The sequence below is a fragment of the Primulina huaijiensis genome, chromosome 6 (assembly GCF_012295235.1).
Source record: "Primulina huaijiensis isolate GDHJ02 chromosome 6, ASM1229523v2, whole genome shotgun sequence".
NCBI classification, from domain to species: Eukaryota; Viridiplantae; Streptophyta; class Magnoliopsida; order Lamiales; family Gesneriaceae; genus Primulina; species Primulina huaijiensis.
Genome location: NC_133311.1, coordinates 15,465,873 through 15,485,234, shown reverse-complemented (window position 1 = coordinate 15,485,234; position 19,362 = coordinate 15,465,873). Strand labels below are relative to the sequence as shown.

Below are 19,362 nucleotides of genomic sequence, written 5' to 3'. Positions count from 1 at the left end.
GGAAATCCAATCAAAACAAGAAACTGGACCCAAAAATTTACAATATAAATACGGGTAATTTGGAACCAGTAATACACACCAGAAAAATCAAAACTCAAAGATGTATCGAGTATATCTTAAAGTTTTGAAAAGAAGGATAAACTACAAGCGGAGTGAAGCTGCTGCTCTCAGATCAATAATTAAGATGTACAAAGAAAAGGGTGATGAGATAACAGCAGATCTATTCCAGACTCATCTCTATTGGTATCTCGGAGAATTAAAAGAAGATGAGAAGTTGATTGCTAGATTAATAATCTAGAAAAAGACAAAGTGGAAGGACCATTCAACCACTACATGGTCCCAAGGCAAGCTGTAAAGGCTTATCAAGATTTGAAGTCCGAGTTTCAAATCCGAAGAAGCCTTCTATAAATAAGGCAGAAAGAAGGAAGTGAAGATCATCGAACATTTTCCTCATTTCTTTCAATCATAAATTGTAATATTTCTAGTTTATGTGTTTTTCAAGTTCGGCTACTATAAGTAGCTAAACAAGTTTCTCCTCCTCTACAGGAGGTTTCAATGTAATAATAAATGTTTGTGTTTGAATAAAGAGATCTTTGCTCTTAGCCCCTCTCATGAATTATTTTCAAAATTTTATCTTTTACTGTACACCCTAAGGTAGGAAACGAATTAGGGTTGTGCTAAGTGCTGCTGAAGGAATCTGCGTCTGTAACCATCGGTTGCGATCGTGTGGTTGGACTGTGAGGAGCAGTTCGTAAAATACGGTGGATATAACCCGGTGGCACTCCGGTCAAAAAGGTATAAGATTTAATTTATTTTACGGAAGCATGATGGGCCATTAATATAGAAAAATTAATTTTAAAATATAAGGTTGAGGGGTATTTTGGGTAATTGAGAATAGATAGGGAGTGAAAAGAAAGTTTGGAGAAAATGGGTACTGAATAGAAAGTCTCCCATTTTTTTACCAGTCACGCCGTCTCGTTGGATACGATTAAATCATCGAGAAATTTGCATTCAGTCTCCAGCCGTCGTTTTTTTTTCAGTCCCTGGGTACTTTTTTAGTACCACATTGTACACATTTTCAAATGAAGTGTACCACAATTTGTATGATATAGTACCACAATTTTGTGGGTAAGGAATGAACCCAAAGAAATGTTTTGATTGAGGATTTTTCACCAGCTTCCGCTTAAATCATCAAGCCCTACACGACAGCGGGATCAATTGCTAGACTCGGAATTTATTTGGTTTCTTACGGTAAACTGAGAGTGAGATACCCATATTTGGGAGTATAGACCGAATACAAGAAGTTGAGGGGCACATTTGTAAATATTAAAATACTCGGATGCGTGGCTAAGTGCCTACACAGTGGGTCGGAGGAGGTGACTGCCGTGAAAAAGAATCACCACCCTTCTTCGGGTACAGTTTCTTCCCATTTTGGCTCATTTCCCGCTTCGATTATTGCGATTAAGCTTTTTTTTTTTTATTATCATTATTACCATTGGATTTTCTCGTTTTTTTCTTGTATATCTTTCCCATTGTTTCTGTTATATTTGTTCCTATCTTATGATTTTGTGAGTTTCCATTATTCGTGTTTGTGGATTGGTGTCGCGATTAAGCCTCTGGCTCGATTTCTATTCTGGGTCATCTCTTGTGTCCCCTCATTGAGATTTTGGTTCGCAATTTGTTGTATTTTTTGTTTTGTTTTTTGTTGTCATATATTTGTGTCTTTGATTGAGTAAGGGGCGGACATTAGAATTTATTTCTGGAACTGGGTGTGATTCAATGAATTTTTGGAGCAAAATTATATTTTAAAAATCTTTCATGAAATTTGAAAAAGAATATTTATTTGAGGTGGCCGCTGCATCGGTCATGTTCTGCTTTTGTATGCGGAGATATAGGTGATTAGGCTTTTGTATTTATGTGGATTTGTGATTTTGAGTTTTGTTAAGTTGATGATTCAAGAACAATTTTTATTTTTGGTGGAATGGTGGATACTTGCAGCAGATGTTTTTATTAGATGGTATATGGTGTTAGATCTTGCTCTCTTTTGAGGGTTGTTCATTGTTTCAAATCATTTTGTTATGTACTATTTGTTCTCTAGTTATCCGGTACATAAATGCCAGGTTTATCTATTAAGTGTGAATGGTTATCATATTGTGGGAGTTGCCATCATAATTTAGAAAATAAACTGCAAAATTTGGAAATAATTTTATAAGTGTGATTTTTTTCTTTCAGTTTCTCAGTTGATTTATTTGAAATTTATGTGGTTTGGTCAAACATGAATCAAGATCAAATTTTGCCTAACAGATTAAAATTTCTGGTTATGCTCTTTCAAGTGATAAGACAGTTATATTTACCCCACTTTCCAATGTTTATTTCATATAATGCCGTTCAATGGAATGAAGGCCTTAATAGTTGCTTCTTTGCTGTTCTCTATAACAGCATTTTAATTTCAAGGTTGGCCTATGTTTCATCACAAATTTTGTATAATGGCTTGTTTTATAATTTGTGTGTGTTCTTCACTGTTACTGGTACTTAATAGTTTGTTCTCCTTTTTTGGAGAATTGTTGATCTTTCAGCACTGTATCAACTAAAAATACCATTTTTCTCGTGTGATTATAGATGTGTTTAATATGCTTTCTTTCTTCTCCAGGGTTTTCTTTTCTCTCTTGTATTTCAAGTTGGTTTCATGTTAATTAATTTCGAGAGATCTACTGAAGAAGCATTGTGATTGGAGGTAAAGCTTGCACCTTGATTCTGGCAGATATAGGCAATCAAATATCTAGTGCTCAGCCTCCAGGAGTTTTTGTTAATTGTTTCTTCATCTACTGATCCGCCAGATTAACGACTTTATAGTTTATACTATATCCCTCTATTAGCCATATTGGCATAATGGTAATCCCTTCAGTATATCTGGTCCACCTCTTTCAAGTACAAAGAAAGATCCTCAAACTAATGAAGAATCCCCATTCATTGTTGTTTTATTGAAATTCTGGATATTGATCCTCAAACACTGTAGAGAAAAAGCTCAATCAAAAGTAATTCTAAATTCATGGCAAATCAAGAGCCACTGATAATATCGGATAAAGATGAGATGAGAAAATGGTCAAGATCCATGAGATCTCAAGGCAAATCCATTGGCTTAGTCCCAACAATGGGTTTCCTCCATCAAGGCCATCTTTCTCTAATTCAAGAATCCCACAAACACACACAGCTCACTGTTGTCTCAATCTATGTTAATCCTGGGCAGTTCTCCCCAAATGAGGATCTGTCCACCTATCCTTCTGATTTCCTTGGTGATATCGGAAAATTGAAGTCCGTTCCTGGTGGTGTGGATGTTGTTTTCAATCCCAAGAATTTGTATGACTACGGAAAAAATGATGGTTTTGAGAACACGAATGGTCAAGAAAAGGGAAAAATTGTTTCTTGTGTGGAGAATAGTGGGATTGGGCATGAGACTTGGGTTAAGGTTGAGAATTTGGAGAAGGGTTTGTGTGGAAAAAGTAGGCCTATTTTCTTTAGAGGAGTTGCTACAATTGTTACTAAATTGTTTAATATAGTTGAACCTGATGTTGCTGTATTTGGCAAGAAAGACTACCAGCAATGGAAGATCATCCAAAGGATGGTTAGTTTCATGTCTCTTTCTTTGGAACTACTTTAAGAATTTGTCATATAAAACTAAATGTTATTTTTTCTTTTTCTTGTTTTAATGTTTAGTATGTCATTTTATAAAGTTTACACATGATTGGAATTGAGGATTTATGTTTCAGGTCAGAGATTTAGATTTTGGAATTAAAGTGGTCGGTTCAGAGTTGATGCGAGATGAAGACGGCCTTGCAATGAGTTCGCGTAATGTGCATCTTTCCTTAGACCAGCGGGGGAAGGTTTCTTTCTTGATTTACCACCCTATGAATCCTATTAAATTCTCAAAGTGTAATATACATTTGAGAAGAAATAATCAAATAGACAAGGTCTCGAATCGATGGTGCAAATTTCCTATTTCCTAATCTTTGTTTGACTCAGAATTTTTTGGTTTTCACAGGCGTTATCGATAAGCAAGTCTCTGTATAAGGCTAAAGTTGCAGCAGAGAAGGGACAAGTTGATTGCAAAGAACTAAAAGATTCTCTTATCCATGCGATACAAGAAGCTGGTGGAATAATCGATTATGCCGAGGTTAGCTACATAGGGCATGTTGGACCAAGAACTTTGATGAGTCGGATACTTTAAAAACAACACAAAAATGTATAACATGTTCAGAAATCGAAAATTAGGTTGGTAAAATTGGAACTTTTTAAAAGTTAGCAAGTTGGTATTTTGAAACTTTGTAAAAGTTGTCAAATGAAATCCACGATTGATCGAGCGAAGCGATAACTACCCAGATAAACCATGCTTATTTCGCATATGGTATAATATTATAATCTTGAAATGTTCTGATTTCTCTTTTTTGTTTTCTCATTGCTAAGCAGATTGTAGATCAAGAAAGTTTGGAAGATTTGAAAGAGATCAATAGACCTGCAGTGTGTTGTGTTGCCGCTTGGTTTGGAAACGTCAGACTAATTGACAACATGGAAATCAACGTTTAGCATATGTTCGGAAATCGTTGATATCATTGACTATTCATACCTTGTCTTTGGACGAGATCAAATCTGGTTCCCCTCCAGCCACCCGTCCAGACGATTTCTTGTTCGTTTACGAAATAATACAACACTTCAAGTTTGAGTTCATACTCGTGTAATTTTTTAACAAGTTAACAGACCACCTTCCTCGTGAAAGTTGAGCGATTAATTTGACGTTCTTTGAGACGGTACTTATATGAGAATTTAGGCATGAGGCCTACCAAACATGAAAGGATCGTTGGGGTATCTCATCATCATAATTATTTAAATGAAGAAAAGTTTTGTGATCAGACGAAATCACGAAACACAACACGTATATGCAAACTTTCTTCACATACGGCCATTCTAATAATGTATAAAGAGGGGTTCAAAAAGTACAATCTGTACAAGGCATAAGCATTGTTTCACAAGATACAAATTACAGTGTAAACAAAAATTATTCATGGGAAGCACAGAAATATCTGACTGATTGAGGTAACATTAGTATTGGTCGCTAACCAACCTGATCGAAATCCAAATTAATGGCATTTGAATCCACGACATACCGATAAAACTATGATAAGAATCAAGGCAATAATTATGGCAAGAACAATCAGCTTTATCTTCATATTCTGAAACCACATCTTCCTCCTCATCCTTGTTCCCTGAGTCCTAAAATCTTGGGCCTACGTAAAATTACAAATGCACGTGTATAATTCAATGTCGTGAAAAAAATATGCACATGAAGATTGAACAATGTAATTCGATCCCCAGGAATTGGAATAAAATTTGAATATCTAACCAATGGCCCGAAAGTTTCATAACCACCAAGTTCAACAAGTTCACAGAGAATCTACCAAGATTTATAGCATAAAAATGGAAATATGACCACTCCTAGTACTTTAGCTTCAGCAGAACTACTTTGACAAAATCTAGTTCAACACGGTTATGTTGATTCTTTCCCGTGAAATTAAAACCGAACCATTTCACTTTGAAACCTTAGACTAATTCAACACAACCCAGGTCATAGTCAAAGTTTAGTAACAGGTATTCCACTAAATATATGACTCCAAGAGGTCCACACAGCAAGCAATTAATATAACAAGGCATTCACAGACCTGAGAGCGAAGGTTTTCTGTTTTATCCACCAGAAGTTCGATTTTCTCTCCACGGTCAAGAACCTGCAGAGGCAATAAGCACAATACAAATAACACTTTTATATCAGAAACAATAAATTCAGCCATAACATACAACCATAAGACAGGAAGTTGCTCATGAAAATATGACAGAGAAACGTGACAAATGCTTTTACCTTTTCAATGTTCTCCATCATCACTCCTTTGACTTCTGAAACCTGAGCTTTCACCTTAGCAAGCTTGCTGACCTCCTCGGGATGATCTACACAATACTGCATTTGCTCCTTCAGTTTGGGCCTAAGTTTTAGTCATTATGTCAATAGAAGACGATTTGTCAATTTAATGGATTAATATAATAACATCCATCATAATTAAGAATAAATGAAAAATGAAAAAGTGAGATTAAACAGTAAGCTATTACCCAAACTCTCTATTTAGGCTGTTAGCTACAGCTGTAGCAGCCTTTCCTCCACTATACTTCTTGGTAAAATCCTCTTTTGTTCTTTCCAGGAATGCAATTGGAATTTGTCTTCCAGCAGATTCAACAGCCACAACACAATAAGCTGCCATTAAAAAACACCTACCATTAGTCCATTAAAACTTTGCATGATCACACATTCAACCTGAGAGTGAAGTAACTGGAAATGAAATTAAAAGAATATGAAAGTAAAGGTTAGTTTCCACTGATTGGGTGCCAAAACCCATCAATTAAGAATTCCATGGTACCCCAAAAATCAATTCGAAGATGGTAAACCACGTCAAAACAACAACTACTGCAAAACCAGTTACAAAATAAATAACAACCTCAATAATCTAAATGGTTCAACAGAAGCACCAGTCCTGATCCCATCAAACATCAACTTTGTAACAAAATAGTATTCAAGTCAAAAAGATTTAAACACAGTCAATGAACTAAAACTTCGATGTGATGCTTTAAACACCAAAGATTAAGAAGATGTAAATACAAACACTCTGATTTGCTCATCCTCATCAAAACAACAAAAATTTCATCAAATGAAAGAAACAAAGTATAGGGATCTGTACAAACAATCAATTAAGAAAAAACAAGTAAAGTGGACTAAGATCTAAGCTACTATCTCAAAAGGAAACTCTCAAGCAATGGGTGCCAAAACCCATCAATTAAGAATTCCATGGTACCCCAAAAATCAATTCGAAGATGGTAAACCACGTCAAAACAACAACTACTGCAAAACCAGTTACAAAATAAATAACAACCTCGATAATCTAAATGGTTCAACAGAAGCACCAGTCCTGACCCCATCAAACATCAACTTTGTAACAAAATAGTATTCAAGTCGAAAAGATTTTAGCACAGTCAATGAACTAAAAACTTCGATGTGATGCTTTAAACACCAAAGATTAAGAAGATGTAAATACAAACACTCTGATTTGCTCATCCTCATCAAAACAACAAAAATTTCATCAAATGAAAGAAACAAAGTATAGGGATCTGTACAAACAATCAATTAAGAAAAAACAAGTAAAGTGGACTAAGATCTAAGCTACTATCTCAAAAGGAAACTCTCAAGCAAGCAAAGCCATTCAAATAAGATCCGGATCCCAAACAAAAAAGTAAACTCGTGACTAAAAACCAATACCATGTATCTCGCGAAATCGATAACCAAGCCAAACACGCAAGTACAAATTCTACCCAATTAAATAAAAAACACAAATAAACAATCGGATCAGACAAATAAACAAGACAAGACAAATAATAAGGGTAATAGACGGATCGAAAAGGCGCATACTAAATCCATCCTCCACCAGGTAATTGAAGGTGTGACCATCGCAGTTGTAGGTGAACTTATTGTTGGTAGCGGGGAGTTTCTGAAGGCACTGAGCTGCGATTCCGGTGAAATTTCCCGTGAACTCCGTATACTCCGCCAGAATCACCGTCCCACGAGCCACAAAGCTGTAGATCAACGATTGCTGCCCCATTTCTGTACCAAGCCAGAATCTACCAATCTGCCAGCAAAATATAGGGATTTTGGAGAGAGGAATTGTGGAGAAGAGAGGGTTTCCGAAGAGGAGACCTTTTACTTTACACGCTAAGGCTTAGGAAAAGGCTTTTGCTGTGAGCCGTTGAAGACTGAAGCATTGCTGGTTTGCTACCACCAATGCCAACAACTGGTTTTTTCTTTTTCTTTTTTATTCATTACATTTTTTTGTCATTATTTAATTGCATAATTTAGATCATAAACACTAAAATTGATGGTTTAAATATAATTATTATAATTGATTCAATAAAAAAATATAAAATTAAAAATATCAAACATCGATAAATACGAATAAAATTGATATTTTATATTATTATTATTATTCAATAAAATTTACAGCCTTTTGATTTTTTTGGTATTTGGTTAAATATGGAATAAATATAATATAATATAATATAATATAATATAAAAATAAAAGTATCATTTTTTCAATCTCTTATATAAAAATCGATTTAAATTATTGTTGGGTGTAATAATAATCAAACTGTAGTGTTTGGACTGTTATAAGATTTAAAAAATTTGAGTACACCGTTATTATTAGCTATAACTTTTTGTGAAATGGTAAGTGTTTGGTCCTACAATAGGTATCAGAGTCAATGTCACGTTTTATACTCTCATTGATCGCAAGGAGTGCAACTATTGAGAATGATTATTGAGGTGGAATAATTGTTTCTGTTACGAGAGCGATCGAATCAGGCTGTTTGGGCTGTTATACAGTTTAAAATATTTAAGTCGCACTGTTATCATCCGTTACAATTTTTGGTAAAGTGATAAGTATTCGATTTTACAACTATAATATAAATAAAATTTCACTACAAAAATCTACAAACTGAATCAAGATAAATAAGCGACAAGTTTTATTATTACTAAACATTTGAATGCTATTACGAAGATCTGTATATTCAGAAAATTTAAATCTTATGCTAGATCTAATGGTTACATGTTCCCAATTTAGATATCACGACCCCAAATGAATGATGGAATTTGCATGATGTATAAGGGTAATATAATTATGTTAGGATTGAAGTATCTACAATATTTATAAATTGAACCGAACCACAAACTAAATCGAAAATTAAAGTACAGATTGGATCAAATTTCGATCAACTACGATTCAGAGTGGTTTTTAAAATTAATCAAGCACCACGGTTCAATCATTTTTTTCTTTAGATAGAGACTTCATGAACCAAATTGATTATCTATACTTTTTATGTTAATATAAAGTTGATAATCTATCTAAATCAAACCAACTTACCAAACCAAATATAGAATATATGTTTGGCTTGGTTGGTTATATGCCTGAATTTGATTCACTCACTATAAATATAAAATAGTAGAAATAAAAGTTTTGACCAAAAAAATCTATACACATAAAAAAATATATATTATATATAATTTTGGATCTTTATTTTTGTCTAAAATCTTTTATATTATCAAGTTATAATTTCAATATTTTTTGACGTGCACCTTGATAATATATTATTAATACTCAAATTTGATAATATATTTTACCAAAATAACTAAATAAAAAAATATTTGACAAAAAAGTGTCATTTTTTTAACATGAAAAAAAGCTACAATTTTCACTTGAAAAATAATAATTAATAATAATAATAAACAAATAAATAAAAAAAAATAAAGGAAGGGTAGTCTCATTTTTCCTCAAGGGGATATCCGATACGAGGACACCTTTTCGGACAAACCATTAAAGCCGCATCTAAATGCAGCTGCAGTTGTACTAAAATTCGACTGCAAACAGCAAACTGAAACCGAACCATTCTCTTGAGTCAGCGTCCTTTCTTTTCTCAATTCAAGAAGGGGAGGAAGAAGAAAATGAGCGGCGGGGGAGTGATAGCATCGTCCCAACAAGCCTATTCGATTTGTTCGAAACCTCGTACCCCGTTGATAACCCGCCAACAAAAAGCCGCCGCTTTCTGGCGTGAACATCCATCGTTTTCATCCAATCTGAAGCTGGTCTCAATTGGGTCGCACAAGTTTCGAGGAATTAATCTTGGGTCAGTTGGGTGTAGGAGTACAGGTGATTCGGGTACCATTTCTATCTGTCAGCACATTTCAGCTTCTTATTGTTATGTTTTTGCTGATCGAATTCGAATTTCATGTCGGTGCAGATAATCGTGTAAAAGTTCGATCTTTATTGGTTAAATGTGGATTTGTATTTGGTGTTTTGCTAAAAGTATCTTAGGCAGTGTAGATTTGGGATGGGAATCGTTCTAAACTAATGAAAACTTGTTGAGTTGGATTTGAATCTAAAATTTATTTTACTACAGTGTAGCGGCGGAGGGGAAGTAGCGCCACTCCTTCCTAATCTTTCATCTGGTTCCATTCTTTCTGTTAAATTTCTAGCTTTGCTGTTTAAAGGACTAAAGTCTCAAACTTTTGACATGCTAATGAAAATTGAGGCTCAAAGTTCATAAAAATTGGAATAGTACTCTCTCAGTTTTATTCAATCAATCTTTGGCTTCTAGTTAAATATTATCGTGTTCAGGTACAAGTTTAATTAGCGAATTTAGCAATTTCTGCCTAGTTACTACCGCCTTAGCCATTGTAAGTTGGGGAAACATATGCTTATTTGGTTCTCAAGGTATCCATGTTAGAGAACGAATGCTTTTTTAAGCAAATTGTATCTACATAGGTTGGTTTGTTTTTACTGTTTATGAATTTAGTTTTGGCCCTGCTGGCTTTAAGAAATTTTGTGTCCACAATCTGTTTCTACCTAACCAAGTTTCTCCTCATTGTTTAACCGGCTTTAGTTCCTTGTCGAAATGGGTTTTGCTTTCAACCGATTGGAAGAACTCAGTCAGCACTGCCTGGAGTGCATCGAGTTCTTACCGTGGAAATTATGTTATGTATATACAGGCTGAAGTATATTCACTATCTCTATAGTCTATTGCTAAGACCCTCCACCACTGAGTTTCTTAACCACTGCACTTGCTAGTTGTCTCTTCCTTTGAGACAACACATTGAAATTGCTGCTGAGATTGTTCTTGCGGCAATCCAGTTTCATGTTTTAGTTATAATGAATTTATTGTTATAGACTTGACTCATAGTGTAAACTGAATAACTTAATTTTTATTTCGTTGTGTCCACATATTGCATATTCTAATGCTAAACCTATGTGGAATAGTAACTTATTTGATGCAACTCTAATTAGTGTATGATGCTCAATATCCGAGTTTATTAACTTTCAAGTTTAGTTGGGAGTAGATTTTGTGCATAAGCATTAACTGTGTAAATGTAGGTTGGCAGAGCTGCTCAAGCAAGAGTTTATTTATAGCATCTTCAAAATTCCTTCGACTTTCAATTTGCAAGTGTTTTATAGAAGTATAACTAAAGTCAGTCTGATTATTTCTGTCGAATGGTTTTATGTTGTCTGTTTCTTTTTCATGTTTCTTGAAAAAAATTCAAACCACTAGGTGAAGAAACACCTCTTCGTCTACTTTAACGGATAACAAAAAAATGTTATTTTATTGACATAGAAGCATCAACAACACTGCCTCAAATGAATATCAAACGACCTTTTGCAGGTGAAAACGAGAGCAGAAAAATCTTGGATGCATTTTTCTTGGGGAAAGCTCTGGCCGAGACACTCAACGAGTGCATAGAGTCATCAGTTGGAGAATTTCTCAGCTTAGTCGGCAGATTACAAGCTGAGCAGCAGAAGCAAATTCAGAAATTCCAGGTACATATTTTGATCTGTTGCTTGGTCTTAAATAATTTGATCGAGCTAGGAGAGCAACGCTTTTCAGCCTTCGAGGTGGAACCAGGCCACCAAACTGTTTGCACGTGCTAATAGAAATAAATATATACTTGTTCAGAAATAAAAGAAAAATTATTGAATTTATAGCTTGACAACTGGATTTGTTTTGACTGAATGGAAGTTCTTACATTTTTCTTGTGATTTCAGCATCCTTTGTGTGGAATGGCCTTAATAAAAAATAATGAGCGGTATATATTCTATCTTGATTCTGAAGTGTCGTGTCTAGATGTAGAGTTCGACTTTTAGGTCAGGGTTGAGATCGATCTTAAAAGTTTGAGCTTGTGGGAGATGACAGACAATGGTTTTGTACTTTAACACGCATGCAGAACACACCTTGCGTGCGTGTTAAATTGATTACCCAATGAATATATGCCTATAATCAACAGCCAACATGTACCATGCAGGTTGGTCAAATATTAGACCACAAAGGTCACCCAAGATTAACTTAATAAAATATATGAGAATTGTGCTCTAGAGCTTGAAACATTGAAACCACTTTTCCCAAAAAAATCAAGCTCCTGAGATATGGTCTAAACAGAAATATAAAGTTTGTCACTGATGGATAATAACTTAACACATTAATTTTGGCTATCATTCTGAGTTTGTTTTGCTATGAGCTTGATCAGTCCCTGTCTATGTTAAAAGATTATATTTTGAATTATTTTCGGAACACTTATCAGTTATCCCCAGGAAGAAGTGCTGGAGAAAGCTAAACAAGCGAAAGAACAAGCAGCGCGTGAAGCCATGGAAACACAAGATGTATCGGGAGTTAACCGTGGTGTAGCCAAAACAATATCCTCGTATACACCCAAGACCGATCCTACTTCGGAACAATCTAAAGAAGATGCTGTTTTGGGTATGCTCAAGGATGATTAAGTACAAGGGATATCGCGTATCAGTATACTTAGGTACTCTGTTTCATCCTTGGATACTCAGTAAGACTAATATAGTCGAGATTTGAGATTGCCATGAATGTTGAGTTAAATTAATAGAAAATTACTAAAAACAATTCATCTCTATTGAGACTTAATTGTTTATTTTCTCAAATTTGATGAGTTTTCGCTGAAGTACATAAATTTATTTGATAAATAATTAAGGATGAGTTTTGTCGCATGAAAATATAGGGAAACCCAACTTTCCGTAGAAAGTTGTTGCACATGAGACGTTGAATCAAAGACATTCAGATAACACATGAATGGCATAATCAACATAATAACAAAAGCCACGAAGAGGGTGATTGGTGACGAAAGAATCTGGATCTTCTTTGGGATTAGAAACCGGGTAGGGTCGACAATGAAACAGAAACGAGTCGGATCAGTATCGCATACGCAGGCAAAAATGGTTTGGGGTGAGAGAGGCTCGAACTCTCGACCTCAGGATTACTCAGAAGCTATGAGACCTACGCGCTAGCCAACTGCGCCACCACCCCTTGTGGTCATATTTTGGCCATTTATTTATAAATAATAATCTAAAGTCATTGCTTACATATACATTTATATGTAAAACTATTTATATATATATATATATAACTTATTTTACATTTCTTTTACTTTTCCTAAAATAGCCTTTTTTTTAAAAAAAAATCCTTATCTTATTTTTTTAAAGAGATAAGATAGTTAATTATTTTTAATAATTTATCATTTTTACATTTATTTTAATTTTTATATACAAATAATTTTTAATTTGCACAAAATATTGTGTTTGAGTGCTACTATGTAATATAATACCTCATATTTCCCTAATTGAATCTTAAATTGCTACGAAATGACATAAATTTATATTGATTCGAAATATGCAAAAAAAAAAATCCAAAATTATTTCACCAAAACACAAAAACTAAAACCAAACATTTGATTTATATAATATCTTTGTATAAACTCATATCAGTTGATTTCACATTCTCAACTGAAACTCCGAGACTACTGTCAATAATAATCGAGAACATTACAAATTGATTTTGACAAAAAGTCAACAACCAATTATACATATTTTTTTATCTATAAGTAAAGAATTTCAATCAATTATTTTATGAAACTTATTACTCTTTTGTGTGAATGAACTCTCTTCAAATTATGTATTTTTAAAACTTGAATATTGAAGAGTTACAAACTTGATTTGGTGCGTAGAATTTATCTTTGAAAATATGTCTCTTTTTAAGTACTCACACAGTAATCGTTCTCGTTCTAGTTGATTTTCTTCATAGAGACTGTCTCCGATTTAATCTCCACCATTCTCTCTTGATTTGATCTTCAAAGTCTACAGTCTTCAGGGGGCGGGGCAAGCATTCCTCTGCCATTTCCATCCGATTCGTCCTCGTCAACGGAAGATTCCTTTGAAATAAACGTATTATTAAAACATGAAGTAGTTATATTTATGCCGCCAAGAACGATGTGGACAAGGATATAATCATATATGCACTGATCTTGTCATGAACTGATCAATTAAGCAAGGTTGGTGGGCATGTGTGTCACGAGAACGATGAGGGCGGGGAGTTGTTGCTGTTGGTCTCACTTGCGGTAATTTGAGATAATAAACCCGAAAATAAAGAATAAACTGGATACCGAGATTTACGTGGAAAACCCCTAAAAATTATTAGGGTAAAAACCACGGGCAAGATGAAAAGAATTTCCACTATAATATTTTGTGGTGTACAACTCACTCACTGTGTTTACAAAGAGAACACACACTCTCTTAATACAGGAGAACAAACACCTCACAAATATTATAGAATGTTATAAGATGAGAGAAAACTGAAAGAAGGGATGATTAGCAGAATGAAAGTGCTGAGCTCTATTTATAGAGCCCCTTGACCGTGTGAAGACGCGTTTTATACGCGTAAAACGCATCTTCCGTCTTCTGAAATGTTAGTCAAATATTCCAACCCACGTTTAACATTCAGCCAACTTGTCTGCTGCATTTATTGTGTTGGCATTGTGTTTGCCAACTTGTTGTTCTGCCGACATTTCTCCCACTTGGAGATTTGATTGAGAATCAAACACATCTCCACACATCCTTTCAATCTTGCCATTCTCTGCTGCTTATGTTTTCGCTAGACCACTTGAGGATCTACACCACTCAAACTTATCAGTGTTCACTGGCTTGGTCAGAAGATCAGCTATGTTATCCTTTGTATGGATCTTCTGCATATCCACGCTTCCTTCTTCTACTACTTCTCGCACAAAGTGAAATTGAACTCCAATGTATTTCGTCCTGGAATGAAATGCTGGATTCCTTGCAATGTGCAAGGCACTCTGACTGTCACAAAACAAGGAAACATTTTCTTGTTTGTGTCCAATCTCCTCCAATAACCTTTTAATCCATATTGCCTCCTTGCAAGCTTGAGTAGCTGCAATGTATTCTGCCTCTATTGTAGATAACGCCACAACTGTCTGCAGTTTTGAAACCCAGCTTACTGCTCCTCCTGCAAGTGTAAACACATAACCAGTAGTAGATTTCTTCTTATCATGATCACTTGCATAATCTGAATCGACATAGCCCCTGAGTGTAAAATCCGATCCTCCATAACATAATGCAGCATTCGAGGCACCCTTAATGTATCTAAGAATCCTCTTAACAGTGCTCCAATGCTCTCTTCCAGTATTCGCCATGTACCGACTAACTGCTCCCACTGCTTGAGCAATGTCCGGTCTTGTACAGATCATAGCGAACATCAAACTTCCTACTGCTGATGCATATGGTACTTGAGACATCTCTATCATCTCTGCTTCACTGCTAGGACACATATCTGAGGATAACTTGAAGTTAACAGGAAGAGGGGTCGAAATTGGCTTACTATCTTGCATGTTGAAGCGTTGCAAGACTTTCTTCAAATAATTTTTTTGGGAAAGCCAATTCTTTCTGTTACTTCTGTCTCGGTGAACTTGCATCCCTAGAATCTTGTTTGCTGGGCCCAAGTCCTTCATATCACATTCCCTAGCCAACTGTGCCTTCAATCCTTGGACCTAATCTTTGTTGGGGCCTGCTACCAACATATCGTCCACATACAACAGCAAAATGATATAATCATCACCAGACCTCTTGAAATACGTACAAGGGTCACCACTTAGTCTGTTGTATCCAAGCCTCATGATATAGGAATCAAATCTCTTGTACCAACACCTCGGCGCCTGTTTGAGACCGTACAGAGATTTGTTCAACCTGCAAACCAAGTTCTCTCTGCCTTTTTCCGCAAAACCTTCTGGCTGGAGCATATAAATTTCTTCTTCAAGATCTCCATGAAGAAATGCTGTTTTCACATCTAGCTGTTCTAGATGTAGGTCAAACACCGCACACAATGCTAGAACTACTCTGACTGTTGTAAGTCGAACCACAGGAGAAAATATCTCATTGAAGTCAATATCTTCTTTCTGAGCATACCCTTTTACGACCAATCTAGCACGATACCGCTCCACTTGGTTATTGCCATCACGCTTGATCTTATAGACCCATCTGTTTCCAATGGCTTTCCTCCCTCGTGGTAGTGTAACAAGATCCCAAGTTTTATTCTTGTCTAATACCTCCAACTCTTCTTGCATTGCTATCATCCACAAGGATACATCCGAGCTTTGAGTAGCCTCGTGGAAACTCGATGGCTCACCATCCTCTGATAATAGACAATATGCAATGTTACTTTCAGTGACATAATCTGAAAGCCAACCTGGTGGTCTTCTGTCTCGAGTTGACTGCCTCAAATTGGAAACTTCAGACTCAACTTGTTCTTGTTCTTCGTGCTCTGGTACTGCTTTACAAGAATTTTGACCTTCATCCGTCTTATTTTCCACTGAAATATAATAGTTTCTGAATTCGGTGTGCCTTTGTCTCTCTTTACTTTATCTTCCTCGAAGATAACATCACTGCTGATGACAAGCTTGTGAACAGTAGGATCCCACAAGCGAAACCCCTTTACTCCATCAGCATAACCCAAGAAGATACATTTTCTGGATTTCAAATCCAACTTCGATCTTTCTTGCTCATTGTACAGAACATACACCGGACTTCCAAATGTATGCAAATGAGAATAATCTGTCGGCTTCCCAGTCCACATCTCCATCGGAGTCTTCAGATCAATCGCCACTGAAGGAGAACGATTGATAATATAACAAGCGGTTTTGACTGCTTCTGCCCAAAATTACTTGTCTAGACCCGCAGTCCTCAACATAGCTCTTGTTCTGTCCAACAAGGTCCTGTTCATCCGCTCCGCCACTCCATTCTGTTGAGGTGTGTAAGCCGTTATGAACTGTCTTTTGATGCCTTCATGTTGACAATATGCATCAAACTCGTCACTGGTATATTCTCTTCTATTGTCAGTCCTAAGACACTTGATTTTCTTTTCTGAATCAAGTTCAACCCGCGCTTTGAAATCTTTGAAGATCTGGAAAACATCTGATTTCTTCTTGATTGGATACACCCAACATCTCCTAGAAAAATCATCAATGAACGAGACAAAGTATCTCGCTCCTCCTAGGGATACAACCGGTGCTTGCCAAACATTCGAATGAATCAGCTCCAATATGCTTTTGCTCCTGACAGTAGAAGTGCCAAACTTTAATCTATGTTGTTTACTGGTAAAACAATGCTCACAAAAGGGTAATGACACTTTTGTAAGTCCCGGCAACAGCTTCCGTTCTGAGAGAATTTTCAACTCCCGTTCTGACATATGCCCGAGCTTTCTATGCCATAACACTGTTAATTATTCTCCTGAACCATTTGATGCAACAGTTAGTTCTGCCTCCTTGTGTGTTTCTCCCAAAAGTACATACAGATTTGCAACAATCTTTTCCGCATTCATAACCACAAGCGCGCCTTTCACAATTTTCATGATCCCGTTCTCGATACGAGTTTTGCGCCCGATGTCATCCAATTGCCCTAAGGACACAAGATTTTTCGTCAGTCCCTTCACATGTCGTACCTCCTGTATGGTGCGAATGGTGCCATCAAACATTTTAATTTTGATAGTACCGACCCCAGCGATTTCCAAGGCATAATCATTTCTCATGAATACAGATCCTCCTGAGACTGGTTTATAATGGACAAACCATTCTCTCCGAGACGTCATGTGCCACGTCGCTCCTGAATCCATCATCCACGTGTCACAAAATTTGTGTCTGCCTTCTGCAACAGTTGCTGCTTCGCTGAATAACATTTCACCACTGCCTGAAGTACTGGCCACATTTCCTTGAAACCTCTTCTCGATACTCGTACACTCTTTCTTGAAGTGCCCTTTACCGACACAATTAAAGCAGTGAATATTTTTCTTCTTACTTCTCGACTTTGATCTACCTCGTCTTTGGCTCACGGTCCATAAATCTTCCTCCTATCATCGGTAAAGCATCTGCCTGCTTCGAGGTTACCAACCTGTCTTCCTTATTCTTGCGCCGACTTTCTTCTCCGAAAACCGCAGTTAAGACATCATCGAATCTTAGAAAGCCCATAAGAATATTGTTGGTTATGTTGATGATAAGTTGATCATATGAATCTGGTAGACTTTGAAGTAAAAGCTCCGCACGTTCATTTTCCCCTATTTTATGCCCCATGGAAGAGAGTTGGGTAAATAGAGTATTCAGTGTGTTGATATGGTCGGTCATCGATAAAGATTCCGCCATCCGAAGAGTATAAATCCTTCTCTTTAGGAAAATCATGTTGTGTAGGGACTTGACCTCGTACATCTTTGTCAGAGTATCCCAGATAGCTTTGGCTGTTTTTATCTCAGAGATACTTGACAAAACTTCGTCTGCTATAGCCAAGTGTAGATTGACAACAGCATTGTCATTCATCTCATTCCACTTTCCATCATCTGTAATCTCCACCGGTCTATCTCCAATAGCCGCCAAGCAATTCTCCTTTCTTAAAACTGCTTGTATCTTTATTTTCCACATCATAAAATTGCTTCCGTTAAACTTTGCTATCTCGTACCTTCCCGCCATTATGTCTACAACAATTTTAGTAGAACGGACAAAATAATCCCGCCTTAAATAAAAAATCTCAAAAAATCTTTTCTGATGTGGAAGATCAGTCTAGGCTGCAACCACAGAGCATACTCAGAATTTTAAGAAATTTAAACCAAGGCTCTGATACCACTTGTTGGTCCTACTTGCGGTAATTTGAGATAATAAACCCGAAAATAAAGAATAAACTGGACACCGAGATTTACGTGAAAAATCCCTAAAAATTATTAGGGTAAAAACCAAGGGCAAGATGAAAAGAATTTTCACTATAATATTTTGTGGTGTACAACTCACTCACTGTGTTTCCAAAGAGAATACACACTCTCTTAATACAGGAGAACAAACACCTCACAAATATTATAGAATGTTATCAGATGAGAGAAAACTCGAAGAAAGGATGATTTCAGAATAAAAGAGGTGAGCTCTATTTATAGAGCCCCTTGACCGTGTGAAGACGCGTTTTATACGCGTAACACACATCTTCCGTCTTCTGAAATGTTAGTCAAATATTCCAACCCACGTTTGAAATTCAGCCAACTTGTCTGCTGCATTTATTGTGTTGGCATTGTGTTTGCCAACTTTTTGTTCTGCCGACAGTTGCCGATGCTAAAGGATAGTACCGGACAAAGTGTGGCTCTAGACGAAAGAAACATGAATAAATTACTTAAAAATCTCAAATTAAGCGTACTTGACTTGGACAGTTTTTAAATAGGTGATCTCTTAGGAAATTTTTTTAGGGAGCGTGTCAATGAAGATATAAACATGCTAGAAGCTTGGAAAGACTTGTGAGGACCTCATCTACTCATAGCAGTCTCGATCAATATGGTGTGATACGGTGACAAAACCAAGATGATAAATGATTGATCCTACCAACAGATCATGACTTTGACTTA

The 19,362-nt window shown here is 36.1% G+C and overlaps 3 protein-coding genes and 1 non-coding gene across 5 annotated transcripts; 2 read left to right on the top strand and 2 right to left on the bottom strand.

Moving 5' to 3' along the window:
- Positions 1-1,297: 1,297 nt before the first annotated feature.
- LOC140979663 (pantoate--beta-alanine ligase) lies at positions 1,298-5,179 on the top strand. Its single transcript, XM_073445171.1, has 5 exons — positions 1,298-1,413; positions 2,651-3,622; positions 3,768-3,881; positions 4,040-4,171; positions 4,465-5,179. The coding sequence occupies exons 2-5, from the start codon at positions 3,050-3,052 to the stop codon at positions 4,579-4,581; spliced, it is 936 nt and encodes a 311-aa protein (XP_073301272.1). The 5' UTR covers positions 1,298-1,413; positions 2,651-3,049; the 3' UTR covers positions 4,582-5,179.
- On the bottom strand, positions 4,931-7,886 carry LOC140979664 (vesicle-associated membrane protein 721). Its single transcript, XM_073445172.1, has 5 exons — positions 7,499-7,886; positions 6,151-6,292; positions 5,906-6,026; positions 5,712-5,774; positions 4,931-5,279 (listed from the first exon to the last, which is right to left on the bottom strand). Exons 1-5 carry the CDS (start codon positions 7,686-7,688, stop codon positions 5,133-5,135), a joined length of 663 nt encoding a protein of 220 aa, XP_073301273.1. The 5' UTR covers positions 7,689-7,886; the 3' UTR covers positions 4,931-5,132.
- A 1,520-nt stretch (positions 7,887-9,406) lies between these two features.
- Positions 9,407-12,544, top strand: LOC140978337 (uncharacterized). Of its 2 annotated transcripts, none has more exons than XM_073443285.1 (3): positions 9,407-9,785; positions 11,293-11,447; positions 12,216-12,544. In XM_073443285.1, the coding sequence occupies exons 1-3, from the start codon at positions 9,581-9,583 to the stop codon at positions 12,399-12,401; spliced, it is 546 nt and encodes a 181-aa protein (XP_073299386.1). In that variant the 5' UTR covers positions 9,407-9,580; the 3' UTR covers positions 12,402-12,544. The 2 variants fall into 2 exon arrangements, with proteins under 2 accessions (XP_073299386.1, XP_073299385.1); XM_073443284.1 differs by having other exon boundaries at positions 9,411-9,794.
- A 325-nt stretch (positions 12,545-12,869) lies between these two features.
- On the bottom strand, positions 12,870-12,954 carry TRNAM-CAU (transfer RNA methionine (anticodon CAU)). The gene is given in 2 exon segments: positions 12,870-12,905; positions 12,917-12,954. It is a non-coding gene; the product is annotated as a tRNA-Met (tRNA).
- Positions 12,955-19,362: the final 6,408 nt, after the last annotated feature.

What these genes read in the sequence shown, in the direction of transcription:
- LOC140979663 (XM_073445171.1), top strand. Translation starts at nt 3,050, where the DNA reads ATGGCAAATCAAGAGCCACTGATAATATCGGATAAAGATGAGATGAGA. An exon ending in CCTTAGACCAGCGGGGGAAG is followed by an intron (nt 3,882 to 4,039) that starts GTTTCTTTCTTG and finishes TGGTTTTCACAG; the next exon opens with GCGTTATCGATAAGCAAGTC. An exon ending in GAATAATCGATTATGCCGAG is followed by an intron (nt 4,172 to 4,464) that starts GTTAGCTACATA and finishes ATTGCTAAGCAG; the next exon opens with ATTGTAGATCAAGAAAGTTT.
- LOC140978337 (XM_073443284.1), top strand. Translation starts at nt 9,581, where the DNA reads ATGAGCGGCGGGGGAGTGATAGCATCGTCCCAACAAGCCTATTCGATT. An exon ending in TAGGAGTACAGGTGATTCGG is followed by an intron (nt 9,795 to 11,292) that starts GTACCATTTCTA and finishes GACCTTTTGCAG; the next exon opens with GTGAAAACGAGAGCAGAAAA. An exon ending in AGCAAATTCAGAAATTCCAG is followed by an intron (nt 11,448 to 12,215) that starts GTACATATTTTG and finishes AGTTATCCCCAG; the next exon opens with GAAGAAGTGCTGGAGAAAGC.
- LOC140979664 (XM_073445172.1), bottom strand. Translation starts at nt 7,688, where the DNA reads ATGGGGCAGCAATCGTTGATCTACAGCTTTGTGGCTCGTGGGACGGTG. An exon ending in AGCCTAAATAGAGAGTTTGG is followed by an intron (nt 6,027 to 6,150) that starts GTAATAGCTTAC and finishes ACTAAAACTTAG; the next exon opens with GCCCAAACTGAAGGAGCAAA. An exon ending in TGATGGAGAACATTGAAAAG is followed by an intron (nt 5,775 to 5,905) that starts GTAAAAGCATTT and finishes TTGCCTCTGCAG; the next exon opens with GTTCTTGACCGTGGAGAGAA.